The sequence below is a fragment of the Phocoena sinus genome, chromosome 5, assembly GCF_008692025.1.
Source record: "Phocoena sinus isolate mPhoSin1 chromosome 5, mPhoSin1.pri, whole genome shotgun sequence".
NCBI classification, from domain to species: Eukaryota; Metazoa; Chordata; class Mammalia; order Artiodactyla; family Phocoenidae; genus Phocoena; species Phocoena sinus.
The window spans coordinates 93,258,211-93,284,214 of NC_045767.1; the positions used below are offsets into that span (position 1 = coordinate 93,258,211).

General features: G+C 40.6%; 1 protein-coding gene across 1 annotated transcript in view; it reads left to right on the forward strand.

Moving 5' to 3' along the window:
* FAM47E (family with sequence similarity 47 member E) overlaps positions 1-25,008 on the forward strand; it is a 33,020-nt gene extending 8,012 nt beyond the window's left edge. Inside the window, exons 4-9 of the mRNA XM_032631995.1 lie at positions 1,004-1,131; positions 7,101-7,251; positions 15,480-15,680; positions 20,580-20,735; positions 22,300-22,377; positions 24,639-25,008. Of these exons, the coding sequence (XP_032487886.1) occupies positions 1,004-1,131; positions 7,101-7,251; positions 15,480-15,680; positions 20,580-20,735; positions 22,300-22,377; positions 24,639-24,704 (780 nt within the window). The 3' untranslated portion in view covers positions 24,705-25,008. The remainder of the gene's footprint in view (positions 1-1,003; positions 1,132-7,100; positions 7,252-15,479; positions 15,681-20,579; positions 20,736-22,299; positions 22,378-24,638) is intronic.
* Positions 25,009-26,004: the final 996 nt, after the last annotated feature.

Genomic DNA, 26,004 nt, shown 5'->3' on the forward strand with positions numbered 1-26,004 from the left:
TCCTAGCAGTTGTCAGCGCTGGGCTTCTCACTGGAATAAAAGCTCTACAAGGGCAGGGCTTTTCAAGGGCAGGGATTTTATCTGTGTCTTTCACTGTGTACCACCAATACCTGGCATACGGTAGACACTCAATAAATATTTATGGATAATGAATGAATGAATGAGTAAGTGATTAGTGTCAGGGAAGTCTGTAGAAAGGACAACTGGAATTTCTAATCAATGATTTGCCCCCTGGGCTTTCCTTCACTGCCTCCTGCGGGCCAGAGCTCTGAGTCCGTGACAAAGAGATTGTTTGCACACCTCCTTAGAGGGCACACGGGACAGTGGCTCTTATTCCCATGTCTGACCTCCTCAAACAGATGTGTTGGCTTCCTTCTGAAGCAGGATCTCTTCTTGTGGTGCTATGATGGCCACCAGCAGCTCTAGATGTAAATTTTACCCAGAAAAACACCACCTGTTTTTGCACGGTTCCAGCAAAATTCCATGACCAAATTGCCCTAGGTCTCACTTGGGTCTTGTACCCATTCCTAAGCCAGTCACTGTGGGCCTGATTAACCTGGTCAGCCTGCAGAGTGACGAGTGGTAAGGCCAATTCAGATCACAAGGACTGAGAGTGGAGAGAGACATGATTCTCCAAAGAAAAGTCTAGAGACTGTTACTCATAGGAGGAAGAATGGATGTTGGGCAGTCAAATAAACAGAAATCCTCTAGAGACACTTTTTTTCTGTGGGGCAGTGGGGTCCAGGTGGGTCCAGAGGCACTGTTCCATCTAGAGGAGACAGAACTTCAGTAAAAAGGCCACATAGCTAATGTCTAGGTGATGGACGTTTACCTGCAGCACCCAGCGCTGTATTTGCACTGGAATTGATGAACAGAATTGACCAACTGGAAAGGAAAAGGAAAGGGATGACTAGGTCCATTCTGTTTTAGAATCAAGGGGCACCCTTTTCAGCTCATCTTTCTTTCCTCTAAAGTTGTTTTCTGTTTGTAACTCTTATTAAAGGCGCTGGAAGTGCTGGATCCTGACAGGAAGCTGGAGGACACATGGGGTTATTGTCAGGGCATCCGGAAAAGAATGAAGGAACCCACAAAACTTTTAAAAAAACGTTCTACTCAAGTCTTCCTGGGGCAGTAAGTATCGTTCTTAACCTCTCGCTCATTCCTGTCCCATGATGAAACGTTCTAGTACAGATCTTCCTTGACTTACGGTGGGGTTATGTCTCCATAAACCATGGTAAATGGAAAATACCATAAGTCAAAGATGCATTTAATACATTTAACCTACCAAACATCATAGCATAGCCTAGCCTACCTTAAACGTGCTCAGAACACTTAGACATTAGTCTACAGTTGGGCAAAATCATCTAACACAAAGCTTATTGTATAATAAAGTGTCAAATATCTTATGTCATTAACTGAATACAGCACTGAAGGTGAGAAACAGGATGGTTGTGTGGGTACAGGATGGTTGTAAGTGTATCGGCTGTTTGCCCTTGTGATCACGTGGCTGACGGGGAGCTGTGGTTCGCAGCCCAGCATCACGAGACAGTATCATCACTGCATATCACCGGCCCAGGAAAAGATCCAAATTCAAAATTCAAAGTGCATTTTCTAGCGAATGAACGTTGCTTGCTTTTACTCCACCATGAAGTAGAAAAATTGTAAGTCGAACCATCATAAGTCAGTGACTATCTGTAGTTACCTTCTCAAAGCTTCTCATCTTTAGAATATTTTAGGAATAATTAAGAATCTTGAGAACAATTAAGAGAAGCAAAAGTAACTAAGTTCCTGAGGAGGAGGGAAGGGAGCCTCAGGTCCCGCTCTGAAGAGTGTTTACTTCATAAATGGATGTGAATTAGCCAGCTATGGAGCGAGTACGGGTGTGTCTGCGTGACTCTAGGACAGCTGTCGGAGAAGAAGAAAACTGCAGAAAACCTGATTGACTTTGATTAGCCCACAGTGGCTTGCTCTATTATCTGTGGCAGAAGCCCTTTTATTCAACAGGACTGAGACCAGTAGTTGGTTGAATAACCAACCAACCAAACCAGCCAACCAAGAGGCTAACATAGGGAATTGTAGAAGATGATACTTTAGTACTTGACACATTTTGCTTTACCCTAAAACATAACTGTACATTCACTTGCTAGTCTTTTATTATAAAGTCTTTTTTGGAGTAAGGGTCTGCTGCTTGGAGTTTCCCAGTCATCTTTTTTGCATAAACTACACCAGTAATGCCACCTTCATTGAACCTTTCCAAAGCACTAAGCTTCGTTTTCATAGAAACCTCTCTCTTTCATATCACACTTTTGATTTCCCCTTTCACAAATTATTTAATTTAAAATGTAAGTGCCATGATAAGTATACTTGACACAAACAGATTTGGGATATGCATTTGACTGTTGAAATTGATGAGATCACTGGCAGGCACTGAAGCGTATGGGTGAACTAGAGGGCAGCCCAGCCACAGCACCCAGGCCACTTACATAGGACCCAGGACCACGGCCAGGGTGTGCGGAAGGGGCCACGGAGAGCTTTGCTAGTCACACGAGGTAGCTACATGGAAGTGGAGTGACAGAGAATCCACTGATTAATTATACATGTTGGTTAGGTGGGGACACGATGTGACAGGAGCCCCACTGTTTTGGCCTCTTAGTGTATCCCTGGTCAGTCTGGGGAGAACAGCTGGGCACACTCCTCTCAGCTCTGCCCTTCTACTGGAAAGCAAGATGGCCCATGGAAGCACGAGTTCTCCTCTCTTCCTTCCTTCTTGAGAGGAGCCGCACCCTGGTCCATGCCACTGCTGCCTGGATGGGACAGTCTGCCCATTTCTGGATTTCAGTTAGCAAGTCCTCTTGGACCTGAACACAAGTGCTCAAACATGGCTGCCGCCAGTGATAAAGGGGACATTTTGGCTTTTGTCTTTGCTCTTTGTATTATTTTTCAGTGCTTAGAATGTGGGTGGGGAAGAGGGAGGAGTGTTGTAAGTAGGGGGTCCCCTTGGAGACTCCAACAGTGTGGGTCAGTGTGGCCCTGTGAGCATCTTTGAATTCTTGACCCTCAGGGACCACTAGCTCATTCTATTTATGCAAAAAGATCAACAGTACTTATCAAGCACCTACTATGGGTCATGGTCAGTGCTAGGTTCTGAGGACACAGTGGTAAACAAGTTAGGACCCCATCTTCGTGGTGATTGCAGACTGGTGTGGAAGAAAGCATTAAATATCAAGGGCATCGAGTCTTTGTTCACAAAGCTATATGTTTATGAAATATTACTTTTCTTTTCTTTCTATTTATATCTGACACCAAGCCCTCATCCCACTGAGTAGCAAACATTCAGTCGTGGTCATTTTTTGTAGTGTAAGAAAGTGGGATAGGCCTCTAGCAATTGCAGAGGCAATTAAATTGATATTTAATTTCTTTCTGGTTTTGGGAACTCTTTCTTTTCTCAACCCTTTGCTGTTTCTGTCACACTCTATGCATCCACCCCACTCTCCCCATCCCATCTCAACACCTACATAATTACTTCAGTGAGCTTGGGTTTCCACACAATATAAGATCTGTCTTTCACTTAGGCAATTTTCTTGGTCAACCCTGTAAAAATCTCCAGGGCAAGAAATTTCAAGCTAATGGGTTATCTACTTAAGAGGGGAGAAGGTAAAGTATAGAGAAAATGAACAAAATTAATGTGTTAATAAATTGTCATATCACAGAATGAATGTATAATTATATAATGGCGAGGGTTTTTTTTTTGTCAGTGCATTCTCAGTTTCCTATGGCTGCTACACAAAGTAACACAAACTTCATGGCTTAAAAGAATAGAAATTTATTATCTTGCAGTTCTGAAGGCCTGAAGTCAGAAATCAGAATTACTGTGCTGAAATCAAAGTATCTGCAGGTACATGTCCTTCCAGAGGCTCTAGGGAATAATCTATTCCTTGCCTCTTTCAGTTTCTGTAGGCTGCCAGCCTTCCTTGGCTTGTGGCCATATCACTCCATTCTTCAAAGGGCAGCATCTTCAAATCTCTCCCTGCCCCGTCTTCACATCACCTTCTCCTCTGTGTGTGTCAAATCTTCCTCTACCTCTCTTCTATAAGGCACTGTGATGGCGTTTAGGGCCCACCCAGATAATCCAGGATAATCTCCCCATCGCAAACTCCTTAGTTTAATCATATCTGTAAAGACTCTTTTTCCACATAAAGTAACCTTTGGAGGTTGCAAAGATCAGCACCTGATCTCTTTGGGAGCCGTTAGCAGCCTCCCACATGAGGTAATATCTCCCATCTTTAAAACAACTTTCTTTAACTATATAGTCTCTTCTTTCCTTTAGAGCAGAACTCCTTGAAAGAGGTGTCCATACTCACTTCCTCTTTCATTCTTTCTTGAACGCAGCAGTCAGCACTCCACTGGATCTCCCTTGGGTTGGGTCAAGGTCACCAATGGCCTCTGTGTTACCTAATCAGTTCTCAGTGATCACCACTTGATGTAACTGTAGCAGCTGACACAATTGATACCATCTTTCTCGAAACACTTCTTCATTTTGTCTCTGGTACATCCTCTTTCTTGGCTCTCCTCCTGCGTCATGGCCCTCTCCCCAGTCTATTGCTCGTCCTTCCTCACCTTCTTTTTAACCTTGAAGTGCATCAGTCCCTGACATCTTCTTTTCTACATGTTATGCAATCTAAGTCACCTCATTCAGGCCGTCTATGTATGGATGTTTAACATTTGCCTTTGAGTGTATAATTGGCATCTCAGACTCGACAAGTCCTAACTGAAATCTTGATTTCTTCCCCAAACCTACACCCGCTTCTGTCTTCTCCAGATCAGTAAATAGTAACTCCATTCTTCCAGTGGCTTTTGAAACAGTGGTTGCAATCTGCCAAAAAATCCTAACGCCTTTACCTTTGAAATATACCTAGAATCTCACCTGTTCTACTACTGTCAGTCTATTCCAAGATACCACCATCTCTTGCCTGGATTATTGGAATAGTTTACTAACTGGTCTCATGGCCTCCACCCAGCCCCCATCCTCTGCCCCAGTCTATTTGTTGCACAATAGCTAAAGTGATTCTGTAAAAAACTTAAGTCATACAATAACAGTCCTGTGCTCAAAATTCTCCAGTTGCCTACTTATTCAGAGTAAAGTCCATAGTCCTTACAGTTGCCTCTCAAGTTCCTTATGATCAGGTTCCCATTATCTCTTCAGGCCTCATCCTCTACTATTATATCCTTTAAGTACTCCTCTCCAGTCGCATTGACCTCTTTGTGTGCCTCATACATGCTTAGCACCAACCTCAGGGCCTTTGCACATGCTTTTCTTGTCTGCCTGGTGTCTGCATTGTTTGATATCTACATGGTTTAATCCCTTTCTTCTTTTGGGTCTCTGCTCAAAGATCACTTTGAGAGAACTTTTCTGTATAAATAAGAGCCCCCTGTCATCACACTCCATCTCTCCTGCCCTGTTTTATTTTTCTTTATACCACTTATAATCACCTGGTACATATTTGTTTAGCTCTTTCCTATCTGTCTCTCCCTACTCAATTGTAACCTCTGTGAGGACAGGGTCTTAACTTTATTTACAGCTGAATCCAAATGCCTAGAATGGTGCCTGGCACATAGTTGGTGCCTAATAAATATTTGTTGAATGGATGGATGGATGAATTAATATATAGGTGCTATGAATAAAAGGTACAGGGTGCTATGAATAAAATGTGGGCTCTGGGGACAGACTGTGTGAATACCTCCCTGAGGAAGTGGCATGTATGTTGAGACATAATGGGGATGAGGGAATAGAGTTGGCATTGCAGTCAGTTAGAATAACATGTACAAAGGCCCTGTGGCTGGATGGGAGCATGATAACTTCATGGGACTGAGAGGGGGCCGCTATGGTTGGAGCTCAGAGAGTGAGGGAGTGTGTAGTTACAGAAGAATCTGGAGAGATAGGCAAGGAACAGGCCATGAAGAGCCCTGAAAACTGAGTTTAGACTTAGATCTTTACTGGAGGAGTAACAAGAAGCTATTGAACTCAAAAATCTTGTACCTGAATGTCCATAGCAGCATTATTCATTATAGCCAGAGTGGCAACAACTCACATATCCATCAACCAACTGATGATGGATAAACAAAATGTGGTCTCTCCATACAATGGAATATTATTCAGCCATAAAAAAGGAAGAAACTACTGATACATGCAACAGCGTGTACGAAACTTGAAAACATTATGCTAAGTGAAAGAAGTCAGACATAAAAGATCATATATTATATGGTTCCATTCAGATAAAATGCCCAGAATTGGCAAGTCCACAGAGACACAAAGTAGATTAGTGGTTTTTAAGAGCAGAGAGAATGGTGGGGGTGGGGAGATGAACAGTGACTGTTAAAGTTTATGGGCCTTCTTTTTTGGGGTGACGAAGATGTCTCAGAATTAATGGTGATGGTTGCACAACTTTGTAAATATATGAAAGCAACTGTATACTTTGAAATGGTAAATATTAGGGTGTGTGAGTTATATCTCAAGTTTTAAAAAGAAGCTATTGAGGAGGTTTAATCCAGGATGAAGGGTAGCTGCATTTGATAAGACAAGATTTACACTTTGGGAATGGATTAGGGATTAGCAGTTAGGGCCTTAAGAGAAAATGCAGAGACCCCAGCAAGGAGCCTTTTGCAACAGTCCAGAGAAGGAGACAGAGTTAAAATCTACCAGATTTACTAATAGGCTGGAGTTTAGGGCTGAGGGAGAGAGAAGGCAAGGATATCTCCTGTTTGTCAAGATAGTCTTGACAGATTCCAAGCCCTGTAATTTGTGTTTTTACCTGAAATGGGTCTTAGTAAATGGTACTCATAATTTAAAAAAATTAACTTACAGTGATAAAATTCTATATCAGCTTTAATTGTTCTAAATAAATATGATATACTTGTCTTTATGATATTGATAATGAGAATATGATCTTTGAAAAATATTAACATAGAATTTGTACCAGCTTGCAAGAGCCTGCCTGTTAAACATACTTGCATTATGAGCTCCTCCCCAAGATACTATTTGAAATCCACCTGGATTCATGGCGCTGTATATTGTGATTCTTTGATGATCTCATTAACTTTAGTCCCAAGAAGACTCCTGTGTCACATCCAGGCCAATGGCTTTATGAAGAAAAGAAGCCAAGTGAAACAGAGCTGCTCTGCAATGATGGTCCACTTCTTCATGAAAACGTACGCAAAGGAGTTAGCGACTTCTGCAGCTGGGCTACTAAGTTTGTAAGTTACTGGTAATACTTATAAGTCGAGCTCAAAGTTGCTTTTGTTAAAAAACAGTGTTTGGATATAATCTAAGTCAAATAGGCAAAGTCGTAAAGGAATCTTTTGACTCTCCCACTGTTTAAAATAGAAATGTTTCTTGTAGGTGAAATTTCTGGAAAGTTTGCAAGCTTACAGCCAATGTTTGAATGTTTATTGTTTAGATGTACATTGCTGTTGTTTCATATATTTTTTTTAAAAAATTTTTTTATTATTATAATTTTTAATTAGCTTTTTATTTTGGAATTGTTTTAGATTTACAGAAAAGTTTCAGAAATAGTAAGAAATTTCCCATATTTCTCATGCCCAGTTCCTCCTATTAATAACATCTCTCGTGTTAATAATTAGTATGGTACACTTGAAAAAATTAATGCGCCATTATCAATATATTTTTTGAATTTTATTTATTTTTTTATACAGCAGGTTCTTATTAGTCATCCATTTTATACACATCAGTGTATACATGTCAATCCCAATCTCCCAATTCATCACACCACCACCCCCACCTCCCGCGGCTTTCCCCACTTGCTGTCCATACGTTTGTTCTCTACATCTGTGTCTCAGTTTCTGCCCTGCAAACTGGTTCATCTGTAAAATTTTTCTAGGTTCCACATATATGCGTTAATATATGATACTTGTTTTTCCGACTTACTTCACTCTGTATGACAGTCACTAGATCCATCCACGACTCTACAAATGACCCATTTCATTCCTTTTTACAGTTGAGTAATATTCCATTGTATACATGTACCACGACTTCTTTATCCATTCATCTGTCGATGGGCATTTAGGTTGCTTCCATGACCTGGCCATTGTAAATAGTGCTGCAATGAACATTGGGGTGCATGTGTCTTTTTGAATTATGGTTCTCTCTGGGTATATGCCCAGCAGTGGGATTGCTGGGTCATATGGTAATTCTATTTTTAGTTTTTGAAGGAACCTCCATACTGTTCTCCATAGTGGCTGTATCAATTTACATTCCCACCAACAGTGCAATAGGGTTCCCTTTTCCTACACCCTCTCCAGCATTTGTTGTTTGTAGATTTTCTGATGATGCCCATTCTAACTGGTGTGAGGTGATACCTCATTGTAGTTTTGATTTGCATTTCTCTAATAATTAGTGATGTCGAGCAGCTTTTCATGTGCCTCTTGGCCATCTGTATGTCTTCTTTGGAGAAAGGTCTATTTAGGTCTTCTGCCCATTTTTGGATTGGGTTGTTTGTTTTTTTGTTATTGAGCTGCATGAGCTATTTATATATTTTGGAGATTAATCCTTTGTCCGTTGATTTGTTTGCAAATATTTTCTCCCATTCTGAGGGCTGTCTCTTCATCTTGTTTTTGGTTTCCTTTGCTGTGCAAAAACTTTAAAGTTTCATTGGGTCCCATTTGTTTACTTTTGTTTTTATTTCCATTACTCTAAGAGGTGGATCAAAAAAGATCTTGCTGTGATTTATGTCAAAGAGTGTTCTTCCTATGTTTTCCTCTAAGAGTTTTATAGTGTCTGGTCTTACATTTAGATCTCTAATCCATTTTCAGTTTATTTTTGTGTATGGTGTAGGGAGTGTGCTAATTTCATTCTTTTACATGTAGCTGTCCAGTTTTCCCAGCACCACTTATTGAAGAGGCTGTCTTTTCTCCATTGTATATCCTTGCCTCCTTTGTCATAGATTAGTTGACCATAGGTGCATGGGTTCATCTCCAGGGTTTCTATCTTGTTCCATTGATCTGTATTTCTGTTTTTGTGCCACTGCCATATTGTCTTGATTACTGTAGCTTTGTAGTATAGTCTGAACTCAGGGAGTCTGATTCCTCCAGCTCTGTTTTTTTCCCTCAAGACCTCTTTGGCTATTCGGGTTTTTTTGTGTCTCCATACAAATTTTAAGATTTTTTTGTTCTAGTTCCATAAAAAATGCCATTGGTAATCTGATAGGGATTTCATTGAATCTGTAGATTGCTTTGGACAGTATAATCATTTTCACAATATTGATTCTTCCAATCCAAGAACATGGTGTATCTCTCCATCTGTTTGAATCATCTTTAATTTCTTTCATCAGTGTCATAGTTTTCTGCATACGTGTTTTTGTCTCCCTCAGTAGGTTATTCCTAGGTATTTTATTCTTTTTGTGGCAAGGGTAAATGGGAGTGTTTCCTTAATTTCTCTTTCAGATTTTTCATCATTAGTGTATAGGAATGCAAGAGATTTCTGTGCATTAATGTTGTATCCTGCAACTTTACCAGATTCATTGATTAGCCCTAGTAGTTTTCTGGTGGCATCTTTAGGAGTCTCTATGTATAGTATTATGTCATCTTCAAACAGTGACAGTTTTACTTCTTCTTTTCCAATTTGGATTCCTTTTATTTCTCTTTCTTCTCTGATTGCTGTGGCTATGACTTCCAAAACTATGTTGAATAATAGTGGTGAGAGTGGACATCCTTGTCTTGTTCCTGATCTCGGAGAAAGGCTTTCAGTTTTTCACCATTGAGAATGATGTTTGCTGTGGGTTTGTCATATATGGCCTTTATTATGTTGAGGTAGGTTCCCTCTATGCCCACTTTCTGGAGAGCTTTTATCATAAATTGGTGTTGAATTTTGTCAAAAGCTTTTTCTGCATCTATTGAGATGATCATATGGTTTTTGTTCTTCAATTTGTTAATATGGTGTATCACATTGATTGATTTGCACATATTGAAGAATCCTTGCAACCCTGGGGTAAATCCAACTTGATCATGGTGTATGATCCTTTTAATGTGTTGTTGGATTCTGTTTGCTGTTTTTTTGTTGAGGATTTTTGCATCAATGTTCATCAGTGATATTGGTCTGTAATTTTCTTTTTTAGTAGTACCTTTGTCTGGTTTTGGTATTAAGGAGTTGGTGGCCTCATAGAATGAGTTTAGGAGTGTTCCTTCCTCTGAAATTTTTTGGAAGAGTTTGAGAAAGAATGGGTGTTAGCTCTTCTCTAAATGCTTGATAGAATTCACCTGTGAAGCCATCTGGTCCTGGACTTTTGTTTGTTGGAAGATTTTAAATCAGAGTTTCAATTTCAGTGCTTGTGATTGGTCTGTTCATATTTCTATTTCTTCCTGGTTCTTTCTTGGAAGGTTATACTTTTGTAAGAATTTGTCCGTTTCTTCCAGGTTGTCCATTTTATTGGCATAGAGTTGCTTGTCATAGCCTCTTAGGATGCTTTGTATTTCTGCGGTGTCTGTTGTAACTTCTCCTTTTTCGGTTCTAATTTTATTGATTTGAGTCCTCTCCCTCTTTTTTCTTGATGAGTCTGGCTAATGGTTTTGTTTATCTTCTCAAAGAACCAGCTTTTATCTTCTCAAAGAACCAGCTTTTAGTTTTATTGATCCTTGCTATTGTTTTCTTTGTTTCTATTTCATTTATTTCTGCTCTGATCTTTATGATTTCTTTCCTTCTACTAACTTTGGGTTTTGTTTGTTCTTCTTTCTCTAGTTCCTTTAGGTGTAAGGTTAGATTGTTTATTTGAGATTTTTCTTGTTTCTTGAGGTAGGCTTGTATAGCTATAAACTTCCCTCTTAGAACTGCATTTGCTGCATCCTATAGGTTTTGGATCGTCATGTTTTCATTGTCATTTGTCTCTAGGTATTTTTTGATTTCCTCTTTGATTTCTTCAGGGATCTCTTGGTTATTTAGTAATGTATTGTTTAGCCTCCATATGTTTGTGTTTTTTTACGTTTTTTCCCCTGTAATTGATTTCTAATCTCATAGTGTTGTGGTCAAAAATGATGCTTGATATGATTTCAGTTTTCTTAAATTTACTGAGGCTTGATTTGTGACCCAAGATGTGATCTATCCTGGAGAATGTTCCATGGGCACTTGAGAAGAAAGTATAATCTGCTGTTTTCAGATGGAATGTCCTATAAATATCAATTAAATCTATGTGGTCTGTTGCGTCATTTAAAGCTTCTGTTTCCTTATTTATTTTCTGTTTGGATGATCTGTCCATTTGTCTAAGTGAGGTGTTAAAGTCCCCCACTATTATTGTGTTACTGTTGATTTCCTCTTTTATAGCTGTTAGCAGTTGCCTTATGTATTGCAGTGCTCCTATGTTGGGTGCATATATATTTATAATTGTTATATCTTCTTCTTGGATTGATCCCTTGATCATTATGTAGTGTCTCTCCTTGTCTCTTGTAACATTCTTTATTTTAAAGTCATTTTATCTTTTATGAGTATTGCTACTCCAGCTTTCTTTTCCATTTGCATGGAATATCTTTTTCCATACCCTCACTTTCAGTCTGTATGTGTCCCTAGGTTGAAGTGGGTCTCTTGTAGAGATGGGTCTTGTTTTTCTGTCCATTCAGTGAGCCTGTGTCTTTTGGTTGGAGGATTTAATCCATTCATGTTTAAGATAATTATCGATATGTATGTTCCTGTTACCATTTTCTTAATTGTTTTGGGTTTGTTTTTGTAGGTCCTTTACTTCTCTTGTGTTTCCCACTTAGAGTAAGTTCGTTTAGCATTTGCTGTAGAGCTGGTTTGGTGGTGCTGAATTCTTTTAGCTTTTGCTTGTCTTTAAAACTTTTGATTTCTCCATTGTATCTGAATGAGATCCTTGCTGGGTAGAGTAATCTTGGTTGTAGGTTCTTCGCTTTCATCACTTTAAGTATATCATGCCACTCCCTTCTGGTTTGTAGAGTTTCTGCTGAGAAATCAGCTGTTAGTCTTATGGAGTTCCCTTGTATGTTATTTGTCATTTTCCCTTGCTGCTTTCAATAATTTTTCTTTGTCTTCAGTTTTTGCCAATTTGATTACTATTTGTCTCGGCATGTTTCTCCTTGTGTTTCTCCTGTATGGGACTCTCTGCTCTTCCTGGACTTGGGTGGCAATTTCCTTTCCCATGTTAGGGAAGTTTTCGACTATAATCTCTTCAAATATTTCCTCTGGTCCTTTCTGTCTGTTTTCTCCTTCTGGGACCCCTATAATGTGAATGTTGTTGCGTTTAATGTTGTCACAGAGTTCTCTTAGGCTGTCTTCATTTCTTTTCATTCTTTTTTCTTTATTCTGTTCTGTGGCAGTGAATTCCACCATTGTTTTCCAGGTCACTTATCCGTTCTTCTTCCTCAGTTATTCTGCTATTGATTCCTTCTAGTGTAGTTTTCATTTCAGCTATTGTATTGTTCACCTCTGTTTGTTTGTTCTTTAATTCTTCTAGGTCTTTGTTAAACATTTCTTGCGTCTTCTCGATCTTTTCCTCCATTCTTTTTCCGAGGTGCTGGATCATCTTTGCTATCATTATTCTGAATTCTTTTTCTGGATGGTTGCCTATCTCCACTTCTTTTAGTTGTTTTTCTGGGGTTTTATCTTGTTCCTTCATCTGGTATATAACCCTCTGCCTTTTCATCTCGTCTGTCTTTCTCTGAATGTGATTTTTGTTCCACAGGCTCCAGAATTGTAGTTCTTCTTGCTTCTGCTGTCTGCCCTCTCATATATTTTTTAAGTGGCTGTCTGCACCCAACTTTATTGAGATACAATTGACATATAACATTGTGTAATTTTAAGGTATACAGTGTGATCATTTGATACATGTATATATCACAAAATGATTACCATGATCTGGTTAGTTAACAAATCCATCACCTCACGTAATTACCTCTGTGTGTGTGAGGTGAGAACATGTAAGATCTACTCTCTTAGCAACTTTCAAGTATATAATACAGCATTGTTAACTAGAGTCACTATACTCTGCATTAGATTCCCCAGAACTTACTCATCTTATAACTGGAAGTTTGTACCCTTTGGGCATCTCCCCATTTCCCCCACCCCATTGTTTCATATTTTAATCTTTCATTTCAATGTTAGGACCTTCTTTTCTCTCTATCCTTCCTTCTTTTTTCAATTCATTTTTCTCAGTTATATTTATCTGTAAGTACTTGGAAAGCTATGCTTGACTACAGTCGTTAACGAAAAATATTTCAAATGAAGAGACTTTTGACTCAGTTATCAAGTCCTTTTCTTGCCCTCCTTCTAAGAACCTTTTTAGTTATCTATTCCTGTCCCTGAGTCCCTGTAGATGTCTAGATTCCTGATGCTTTTTCCTGAATTTAAGACTCTCTAGAATTTTCAATCCCCCTCCCCCCATTTTTTGAGTGTATTAGTCAGTTTTGGTCAATATATTATTTTGGACTATTTCTTTGGCAAGTAATATAATTCAGACTAGATTAAGTGAGAAAAGGGAATCATCCAGAAGTATTCAGGCACAGCTGGATCTGGGTGCTAAAATGTTTTTAGGTGCTCTCCCTATCACTTAGCTACTCTCTTCTGACTTCACATTCCTGTAGTCTTTCCCTAAGAGATATCAAAAGTATTCACTAAATTTTCCAAGCTTATATCCCACCAGGCAACAACCTAACATGGGAAAAGAGCAACCTTTTTCCCATAGGGAAAAATCCAGGGCGTACTCTCACCAGACTAACGTGGGCCACACCTGTGCCTGAATTATCCACTATGAGTAAGGAGATGGAATATGCTCATTGACTGGTCTAGGTCACACGTCCAACCCTGAGGCCAAGAGGTGGGCATCAGCCCATTTGCGACAGATGGACTGAAAGTGGTGGAGGGAGGCTCTCCAGAGTGTGACTGGAGTAGGGATGCTGGACAGGGTAGGTGATGCCCACTCTACCACTGCTTGTCTACAAGCTGACTAGATAGGATTGCCCGAGTCCCAGCCCTTCCACCTCTCCCACTCCTACTGTTGGAGACTATTCCTCTTTCGAGGCAGGAAGTGTAAGGAAACCTAGGATAATTGTTTTACTGCTGTGGTAACCAGCCTTGTTTTCAGTCCCTTATGACCACGGTCCCATAACTGTCATACTACTTTGGTCCCAATCACATCACCCTGTGGTATTTTCTCCATAGCACTAGTTTATGCTTTCCTTCCATGTTGTTTATTTATTTATTTTTTACCTCATTGATTCTGCTTGCTCTAGTTTATACCCCTGACTCGATTTAATGACCCGTCTATAAATTTCACTCCGACATCAGCTTCAGTTGCTAATGACCCCATTCTCTATATTCCCCAACTTATATATTCCAAAGTAGGATTGTGTTGAGCCTGTAGAGCAGGAAAAAATAATTTTCCTTTTATTCTTCTAAGTTCTCTCTGGGATCTCTATAACTAAAGGCAGATTAACAAGAGAAAAACAAACAGAAGTTTATTAACAAGTATACCTCATATATACATGGGAGATACCCAGGGAAAAATGACTAACTCTCCTAGGTGGCTTAGAATTCAGGCTCAAATACCAACTTGCGCCAAAGACAAAGAGAGAAAGGTGTGGGGAGTCAGTAATGGGGAGGTGACCAGGAAGAAATAGGAGAACAAGAGTATGGTTTATTATGCAAATTTAAGTGGGTGCCTTTTCCTTTGTTAAGAGTGTCTGTCTTATGATTTAAAGTCTTCCTTCTCTTCCTGGAATGGAGAGGGAGATAGCCTTACAAGTGGAGTTTCTTTAATAAATGTAAATTTCACTTAAAGAGTGACTTCTACTCCGTTTCTAGATCGTTTCCTGTGTTGTCTGCTGTTTCTCAAAATCATCAGCTCAAAATAAGCCTTAAGCCAGAGGCATATTTTGGGGTGCTATATTCTACTATCCTTCAAATCTAAGTTATCTTTCAGCCATATCATAGATCCACGGTCAGTCTACAGATTAGGGGCTCTTAATGTGCCCATCTGTACTCCTGCCAGCTATGGCTGGGGGACGGAAGGCGGGTTTGTTCTGTGCACAAAACATGGCTGACTAAAAGGAGCCCATGGCTTCAGTAGGAGCCCCGAACAGGGCAGCTTCCTGTATAAGGGGCTGTGGGCAGAGCACACACTAACATTTCTAGACATGTCTGGAAAATACCTCTAAAGATGTTACTACTATAAAGTGTTGGAGATGTTTGCTTTTGATCAAACAGACTGGATTTTCCTCAGCACCACTATCTCCCTCAGGACTCACGGCTTCTTGTGGGTCCTAAGTTGTCTCTTAATGCACTGACAAAGCTCTCCAGACCCCAAATACTTCTTGTCTCCTACAAATGGTGACTGAGCACTTTCTACCTCTCCTTTAAACTACCTCTCTCTTCTCCAGCCATGGTCGAATACCTCCTGTAGATTAAAGAAGGAAGAAGGAGCATTTCACCATTTGTCCTTGACTCATGCCCTGTGCTATTCTTCCAGGGGGGCCTGAACATTGATGAGGAGTTCATCCTGAAACAGTTTGACATTGACTATCAGAGCAAACCAAGCTATAATGTGCTCCATACAATGAGACCCAGCCAGGTTCCTCTGGAGCTAAAGAAAAGGATTGGGCTGAATAAACTGCAGGAGCCACAGTTTTTCCAGAAACTACACTCTGAGCAGAGACTTCAGAAACCACAGGTAACTGCCAAAAGGGAGAAGAACTGAGAATCAAAGGAAATTAAATTGTATTCAAATATTAAATGTTCTTGACTTCTGGTGCTTCAGAAGGCACTGACCTTTTCCAGTAAAATTCTTGAAATTTTTTTGATGTTTAACATTTGTAAAAAAATACAATAAATAAACATTTGTTAAATGAATGAATATTTAATACATCTTAAAAAGTCGGTTATACAAACAAGGCAGGCCATTCAGCATTATTGTTAATATCTGAACAGTCATTATTTCCCTCTTTATGTGTTTTATATGTTGAGACAACCTCTTTGTGTGTTTTATATGTTGAAATCTATCTCTTTATGTGTTTTACATGTTGAAATTCTAATAGTCAGTAGAAATATACGTGATTGTTTATTATTGCAAGAGTGAGATGCTGCAGTTAACAGTTGTGAACACTGTGTATGTCCAAAGAATTCTTGAATTTTTATGGCGGTCTTTTCGACCACAGACCATCATTCTTGACCATATGCTTGCCTGATAATTAACAAATCACTCAGTTTCCCAGCACCAATTTCCTGTGAAGACAGAACAAGGAAGCAGAGATGAGAAAAAACAAGCTATGTTCTAAAGGGAAGTACTATGGGCCCCTGAGTACTTTTCTACACAATGTGTTAGTGCAAATATATATACACAAGTCAAATTGTGCCAGTCCAACAACAGATTTACGTGCCTAAGTGTGGGTGGGAAGTGGGGAGATTATAGAGTTAGTTTCTCTGGAAGTGAAGATAATAATTTCCCTCTGTCTTTTACACATAATCTTTGATACTATATTTCCAATATTTTTGACATACCAACTTTGTCCTTTCATAATTGAACATGATCAGCTGACCTATTTTTACATTCATGCTGTTTTCCGTCTTTGATTCTGTTGCATAAAGTTTATGAAAACTATGCATTCCATCACTAAGTCAGCACTTTAAATTTTCCATTCTCCTCTCAGCTTTCTAAAGGGTAAAATGCAGAATGATGCTGGACAGGCAAATTATATCCATGTGGTTCAGGCACATGGGGCCTGAACCACTGCTTGTTCTGAATCTGGGCTGAATGAAATTGCTCAGTTCTCTGTATTTACAAATAATTGCACAAATGCTGCTTTATAAAGCATGGTGGTTGTTGCCAAAATCGAACTTTTGACTGGCCAATGGAGGGTCACTATGCAAAAGTTCAAATAGATTTCCACAGAGTATCATTTTCCTTCCGCCTGAAGGACTTCCTTTAATAGTTCTAGTGTAGATCTGCTGGCAATGAATTCTTCCACCTTTTCTATGTCTGAAGATATCCTTGTTCTTCCTTCATTTTTAAAGATATTTTTGTGGGTATAGAATTCTAAGGTTCAAAGTTTTTTGTTTGTTTGTTTTTAGTCCTTTAAAAATGTTGCTCCACCGTCCTCTTGGTTGTGTTGCTTCTGACGAGAAATCTTATGTCATCCTTATCTTTGTTTTTCTGGACCTGTTTTTTCTTGGCTGCTTTTAATACTTTCTCTCTGTCACTGGTTTTGAGCGGTGTGATTATTATACACATTGGTGTATATGTCTTCATGTTTCTTGTGTCTGGAAAAGTTTGATCCTTTTGGGTCTTGCTTTTAAGAACCGTTGAGAAGGGTCAAAATAATGTTTAGTCTAGGGCTAACTCCCTACTACCGATGCAAGACCCTTCGTGCGTTCTACCCAGTATCCTGTGAATCTTCGAGTTTCCCAGGAGGGAACAGGCCCTGGCCCTGGCCCTGTGTGCATGCAGGACACTGTTCTCTCTAATCCTTTTGGTTAGTTCTTTCCCAGACCTCAGGTGGTTTCCTCCCAAACATACACAGATGGAGACCCTCTGCAAACCTCTGTAGTTCCCTCTCTGTGCAGCTCTTTCCTTTCTGTTACTCTGGGCTGCAAAATTTAGCTGCCTTGGTCTTCCTGGACTCTCAGTTCTGTCTTCTCAACTCAGAAAGTCCACTAGGTTCCTCCTGGGCTCCTTCTCCTGCTCTGTGGCCTGGGAACTCTCTGAAGACAGTGAACTGGGGCAGTTGGGGGGCTTATTCACTTTTTGCCTCTCAAGGATCACTGTCCTTTGCTATTTGATGTCCAGTGTCTTATAAATATATCTATATTTCGTTTTTTGGTTGTTGCAGGTGGAAGGATAAATCTGGTCCCTATTCCGGGGATGGAATCTCCATCTTTATTTTCTTATTCCACATACTCTCAGGCGTGTTATCCTCTGCTCTTTGATGTTCTTTAAAACTCTGAGCTTTTCGACTACCTTACCTTTGCTCACAGTATTCTCTCTGCCCGACGTGCCCCTCTCCTCATGTCTACACTCTGACATCTCCCTTTAGACACAGGTCAGATGCCAATTCTTCCGTGGAGTTTTCTCCAGGTCCTTCGGCTGACATTAACTTATTCTTCTAATCTCTCACAGCAGTCTGTGCCTCTATTGTAGCATGTTTCTCTTGGCCCTGTATATTCATTCATCCATTTATTTATACATTAATTCAACAAACACTTCTGAGCATCTGTTACTATGTGCCGAAAAGTGCTGGGAGCAAATGAAGGACTGTTGCCTGCGTTTAAGGAGCTTACGGTCTAGTGAGGGCAATGGAGAAATGACTATAATGAAATGATGTCATGGTTCATCCGGGTTGTAGAAGAAGTAACCAGTTCCACCAGGCATGGGCTGAGGGTGGGTATGGTTAAGACTTCACAGAAGAAATTATGTTTGTACTGAATCTTGAAAGATCACCAGGTACCCAGCAACCTAACGTATTCCAGAGCTCAAGTTCTTTAGTGGAGCAGTATGTAGATCACGTTCCTCTCCCTTCCTTTCTTTTTTCCTCTCTTTCCTCTCCTACCCTCCTTCCTTTAATTCAGTGGTTCTCAGCCAGGACAATTTTGTCCCCTTCCCCACCCCCACACCCCACCAGGGATATTTGGCAATGTTGGAGATGACGTTTTTGGTTGTCACAATTTGGAGATGCTACTGGCATCTCGTGGGTGGAGACCAGGAATGCTGCCCAACATCTTACAATGCATAGGACAGCACTGCCGCCCCCCACCTCCAGCAAAGAATTATCCAACTCAAAATGTTAATAACGCTGAAGTTAAGAAACCTGATTTTAACCCAACAAATATTTATTGAGCACCTGTTGTGTCCTAAGTATTGTTCTAGATGCCAGGGGCATGTAGCGGGGAACAAGCTCAGAAGCTTACATTTTAGAAGGTGAGAGGTGAGACAACAAACAATCAGAAAAATATACAGCATATCAAGCGGCGATAAGTGCTGTTCAGAAAAATGAGGCAGGGAAAGAAGACAAGCAGTGTTGTGAGGCGTTACAGTTTTTGAACTGGGTGGTCGGGGAACATACAACTGAAAAGATGACCTGAAATAGGTAAGAGAGTGAGCCATGTGGGTGTCTTGGGGAAGAGCATCATGGAGAGGGAACAGTGAGTGCAAAGGCACTGAGGCAGCAGTGTGATAGGTCCTCTAGAAATAGCAAGGAGGTCAGTCTGCTTGGAATGGAGGGAACATAATGCCGAATCCAGCTCTGAGAAGGGATTTCCCTCCCCTCTGCTCTGTCCCATCATCTCTGTTTCAGGCAGGTGTTTCTGGCTTGACTCTAGGATGGCCACACGTTCCACCTCATAGTTTAGATACGAGTGAGGAGGAGGAGGAGCAGGGTCTTTGTGTTTCATGTTTCTTTGTCCCACACAAGCGTTAGACCTCCTTTCATGATGAGACAAGGAGCGGATATTGCATCACAGCATCAGGCTGTGAACCAGCAGATGCACTCCTGAGGAATGGGAGAAAGAAAGGAAAGACATCTCTTCCTCCCCCTCTTCCTCTCTTCCAATTAAAGAGGCAAGAGGGACTTCCCTGGCGGGCCAGTGGTTGAGACTCCACGCTCCCAATGCCGGGGGCCGGGTTCGATCCCTGGTCAGGGAACTAGATCCCGTACGCTGCAACTAAGAGTTCGCATGCTGCAACTAAAAAGATCCCGCATGCCACAACTGCAGATCCCACACACGGCGGCCATGAAGATCCCACGTGCCGCAATTCAGATGTGGTGCAGCCAAATAAATACATAAATATTTTTTAAAAATTAAAAAATAAAGAGGCAAGAGACTGGTGTTGAATAGCATTTGGATCAAAAGTAGTGAACCATGTACAAAGCTGAGTATAGAGCTGGGCTCACAGAGAGGCTGATAACTTATTGTTTTGGTTGACTGAGTATTGTTGAAGGTCATTACCCTTCACTGAAATATGTGATTCTTACATGAGTTCTAGCTGCTTTACATAGTTCTCTCCTTTAGTCTTCCCAACAACCCTATGGGGTAGATGCTATTATCTCTATTTTACAAATGAAGAATTTAACTAACTTGTCCATGGACTCATAGCTACTAAGTGGGGAAGGCTGGATTTGAGCCCAGGTTTGTCTAAATCCAAAAGCCATGCTTAACTACCACATTATTTTCTCAGTCATGAACTTTTCATGTTACCTTTGTGAATCAAAGCACACTGAAACTTCATAAAATACTTTGGCAAGGAGTAACCATAGATTAAAAATAAATGATACCGGGCTTCCCTGGTGGCGCAGTGATTGAGAGTCCGCCTGCTGATGCAGGGGACGCGGGTTCGTGCCCCGGTCCGGGAAGATCCCACATGCCGTGGAGCGGCTGGGCCCGTGAGCCATGGCCGCTGAGCCTGCGCGCCTGGAGCCCGTGCTCCACAAAGGGAGAGGCCACAACAGTGAGAGGCCCGCGTACCGCAAAAAAATAAAAAAATAAATAAGTGATACTGCTTTCATAAGCTAAATCTTAGCTTTATTGAAACGACAAACCAAACAAACCAATGAAATTGGGAATTATGTTATTTCTACAGAGTCCTTATAAACCAAAGTGGGTGAAGATGAGGTACGGAGCATGGTATCTGAACACCAAGTTGTGGAAAAAGCAAAGAGCCGATGAACCTTTGGTTGACCCCAAGATCTTATGTAAAGCTCAAGATGAGACTATGAAAAAGGAGCTCTGGGAACAGGTATGTGTATATGCTGAGACTTGATCATCTGAGCTGAAGGTTGTCTCAGTGCAAATGCCACCTCATACTGAAGTCAGTTCACAAGACATGGGTGCAGTCGTGTGCTGGTAAGGGACACCATGATGACATGGCTGTCTTGCTGGAAACACATGACTTTTGACTATTCTTGATTGAGTTCATTTGGAAGGTGAAATGGTCTTAAAGAACTGAATTACAATGATATAAACTTCTACATCCCAAATTTTAAATTCCAATAAATAAAAGGAAAAGCCAAATGAATGCATGAATACCCCTAAGATGTTGGGCCTGGGTCAAATCTTTTTTGATTATCATGCCCTTTGGAGTTAAGATCTAAAATTTGTGGATATGTATTGAGTAGGAAAACACTCCCGTTTCTTCCTCTACCACTCTCAATTCTGGTCAGCAAATGTGTCGGGGGGTTTTCCCCACACCAAGCAATTCTCTAATTCCCTGACACCAGCTGGATGTCCTACAATTTTACTCAATTCTGATACCACCTACCTGGAGAGAGCATCAGATCCCACAGGTTAAGGGCTCAGTCCCACAAAACTGCCCCCACTGCAAATGCCAGTCTCAAGTCCAGGTTGTCACCTGTGCTTCTGACTGACTGGCTATAAATCAGAGGTTCGCACGACACCCTCCTTGAGTTTGATCATCTGCTAGAACAGCTCACAGAACTCAGGAAAACAGTTTACTTCCAATCTAGTAAGATGACCAGTTTATTATAAAGAGGTACACTCCGGAGCAACCAGATGGAGGAGATGCATAGGGTAAGGCATGTGGGGAGGGGCTTGGAGCTTCCTTGCCTTCTCCAGGTACCTTTACATGTTCACCGACTTGGAAGCTCTCCAAACCCCCTCCTTTGGGTTTGTATAGAGGCTTCATTACATTGGTGTCATTGATTACATCATTGGCCATTAGTGATTAATTCAACCTCCAGCTCCTCTCCCCTCCCTGGAGTTGGGGAGGTTCAACTAAAAGTGCCAACCCTCTAATCACGTGGTTGGTTTCCCTGACAACCAGCCCCCATCTAGTAGCTATCTAGGGGCTTTCCAAAAAACACTTCATTAAGATAAATTGCAATGTGGTTGAAAGGGGCTTGTTATGAATAAGGAAAGACTCTCACCGTTGTGGCTCTCATCACTTAGGAAATTCCAAGGGTTTTAAGGCCTCTGTGCCAGGAATGGGAAGAAGACCAAATATCTGTCTCTTATTATAAATCACAGTATCACAATTATTAATCTCAAATAGATTAGATTCCGGACATCCTAGGTCAATAATGATCTAATTGATAAAATGTGTTGCTTATCCTTGATACAAGGGTAAGAAAAAGAACAGAGAAAGGAGAGAAGGTTGGATATCTTTTTGAAAGCCTTTGTATTCATCAACTTCTGAACGTTATTTACACACATATTCCTAAATGAGAAGGAAGTCGTTTAAAATAACATACTTGATAAACGGCTAAGTGCTTTTAATTAGGACAAATAATGAAATCAAGCTTCTGACAGCTGACCAGTTTTTTAAAGTGTGGACCCTCTTTTAGGAGGAGTTACTTGCAGACCTTCATGGAACAGTTGCCTTTAAGGATTTCATTCTGAGCAGGGGCTACAGGATGCCGAGTGTGAGTAAAGGGTCGGAAAGACCTCGGAAAGACCTGCTGAGGGGCTCACAGTCGTTGATGGGAAGGGGTCAGCACCCTGACAAAATCAAAATACTTCTTCTACAGGGACACCCCAGGACTCAGCCCTGGGAGAAGGGGTGTGCTTTCCCCAGACGGGGGCCCACAGATGGGCTTTGGCGTTCTGCTCTTTTCAGGAGCAGACAGGAGCCTGTTTGGCTCCTGCTGTCTCTCTGCTGACTCACCTTCCTTGGGTTTGGCCTTAACGGGGACAAAGTGAAAGGGATCCATGTGCAGGGTGTGAGCCTGCTACTAAAACAATGAATTCTCCAGGAAGTGTCCAGTCTCCTTCACTTCTACTTCTAAGGAGCCATGCTGGGGTCAGGACGAAGTGGAGCTGGGAGTGGAGCTGGGACTATTATTGTGCTATTTGTGGGGTACATGAGGACGCAGACTAGGGCCAAAGGTCACTTCCCGGACAGCCCTGCAGCCTCTTCTGTCTTTTTCCCACTTTGTCTTTCCCTCTCCCTGAGCTTGTGCTGCTGGTCGTCCCCCCGCCTCCCACGTGGAGGGCTCCCCCTGGGAGGCCACAGATAACAAGAGTGGGGTGGGAGGCTGGCAGAGCGGACCGTTTAGCAGGAGGGCCTGCAGCCTGAAGATCTGTCTCCAGACCAGCCCTGTCACCATGGCAGGAAGCCAGCTGGGCCTGGGGCCCAAGTCGTGGCTGATAAGTTCTGTGTTTGTCCAGAGTCCCCTGTGCTCACGGCCCGCGGAGTCCTTAGGAGGACATGCAGCCAAGACGGTAGAAGTTCCCGGAACTACGATACTGGATTTCTTTTTTTCTAAGAGCGATAGAACTAACAACAGCTTACACTTACTGGCAAATAGATATATTGACCAATCTCAGATCCAGACTTGTCCAAAGTTAAATCAGGCGATGTGAAGGGAAAGTCTAGAGTACGATAATAGACTAATGGGCTAGAAGATTCCATTCTAGAACTAGGATGAAATCTCTGCAATAGCTTTGAGCAGCAACAGTGGGCCTACATAAGTATATTTTATAGACTTAGATATAAGTATATATCTTACATATAGGATACTTATATATAAGATATAGTTAATATACTTACACACATTTTTGTACTTATGTATTTAGTAACTGCCTCATCTGCATATATGGCCTACATAAGTGTATTTTATATATTTATATGTATAATGTATAAAATATGCTTATATATTTTATATAACATAATTGTATGTATGATTATATATTTATATAATACACACAAAATTATACTTAAGCATAAATATAATTATGTGATATATATGTATATATACACACACACACATACACACACACACACAGACATATATATTCTTCTTGCCAAGGAGATATATGTATATACATATATATCCCTATTTGCTCTTGACATTATAGTGACTCATAGTTTTTTCTTTGGTGGCAAAAGAGGATGTTTTATTTATTTTGATTTGTCCCCTGTTGGTTTAATCCATTCTGTTGCTGAACATTTAGTTCAATTTTGGGCAAAAGGAAGCATGCCTGACTCACTAGTTACTCTTTTAGCTGCATCAACTAAAGAGAGGTGATGCCCCTGGCTATGGCTGAGTCCCCTGAGAACACCTGTCACTCAAAACCCTGGAATATTTTCTCCCTTTATCCTTACATCCTATATCCTCTATTTTATCAGTAGGATTTCAACTAAAAGGGGGGGGAATCTATGATGGTAAATTATCTATCTATCTACAAAATCATTACTTATTTAAATTTATATGTGAACATTCATTCTCTTTTTACTCCCTTAAATGTCTATGTACACCTTGTATACATACATGTTTATGTACGTTACATGAGCATACATACTTAACATACACATCCCAGTATCTGCTGCTGGATTCACTGCTCTGTGCATCACCTACGGCTTCATTCCCTCGGCTACACAGAAGCCCCAGGCCTTTAATAGCAGAGATGAGCAGCCCAAGGCTGTGCCGAGCTGGCCCGGGCTGGGCTTGGCCACAGAAAAAGTGTGAATTATATCTAGATATTTCTGATGGTGTGCGACTACCTTCCAAAGTCCACCATCTCGCATGGTCTATCATCGACATCAGATTTTGGGTCCTATCAGGATATACATCAGAGTGTAAGACTGTGAATTCGGGTATGGTAGTGGTTGTGACTAGACTGTACAATTTTCGTTTGCCAATTTAAAGGAGTTTCTCTCATCTTTTTTTTTTTTTTTTTTTAGTTCCTTGAGAAGACGTGTATGAGGAAGGAATGTAAATGTGAATGTAACAAGACTTCTGTAAAATAACTCAAGCATGGAAGAATCCTGGGAAGATGATTAGACAGATTTCATTTACTATATACTTGGCTATTTCTCTCTCTCTTTAAACATTAAACAAAATGTATAATGAATGTCCCACCATAGTTGTACAATTTTGACTTGGCAACATCCATAAAATTTATAACTAACACTTACAAACATTTCAGAATAGTCTTCTGCCTCAGTTAATCAATATTTTATATATTTTATCAACCGTGAGATCAATTTCATATTTGGTATTCTAACATTTTGGTAGCATTGTCAATATTACATAGTTATATCAACTATTTGTAAAAATAAATAAAACCATAAAAAAGCAGAATTGCTCTATTTCATTTTCCCAGAGTATTATTTTCCCTGGTTTTGAGTGAATAGCTCCTTTACTCTTTCTTTACAATATAATTTTCTTTCATTTTGAATTAAGCTTACTGAGGGTTTTTTTGGCATGTTAATCTTGATAATACATGTGTACCTGTAATATAATGTCATGGGTCATAAAGTTTAATGGAAACTCAAGATGACATATTTTTACATTACATTTTTAAAAATTATTTTATTTAACATGTTAATGCTCATGTTAGGAAAATTAGAAAATACAGACTAACAAAAAGAATGTAGAAAATACAAATACTTCCTATAGAGTCAGCAGTAACCACTCTTTACTCATTGGAATGCATCCTTCCAGATCTTTCCCTCTGAAATACACTCTGGATAATTTAATCAAAGCAATTTATTAAAAGGATATCGGATCCCAAAGTTTTATCAGTTATAGTATTTGTCTTCAAATACAGAATCTCTGGGTGATGGATGACCTTTCATCCTCTGGGTCTGTCACGATCCCATTTCAATAATCTGTAGGCTGTAAGTGAGTCTCTACTATACACTCTATGCCTCTGGACACGTTAGGGTGATGGAGTACATGACAGAAGCAATGAACGCATAGTGTCAGCCCATTGCTGTGAAAGGAGTTTCAGTGTTGAGTGGGATACCATGGTGGTGAGTGAGTATGCAGGAAGTGTAGAAACGTTGGTGTGGGCAGAAGTTTGTTAAGCAGGAAAGCAAATCCAATTGCAGAATAGGTTGCTGTTCTAGTCAGGCCACTTTCCTCTGACTCCCTTGCTGTTTCAGCTTGTCATACATGCCTGCTTGGTAGCCCATGGGAGCCCCAAAGCCTGAGAGCCCAGAGGAGGCGTCCAGTTCTACCAGGCAGGCTGGGGCAGGATTCTGCCATTCAAGTGCTGAGTCAAGATGGTGTTGGCGGTGGTCTGGAGAGAATTCATTTCTTTCC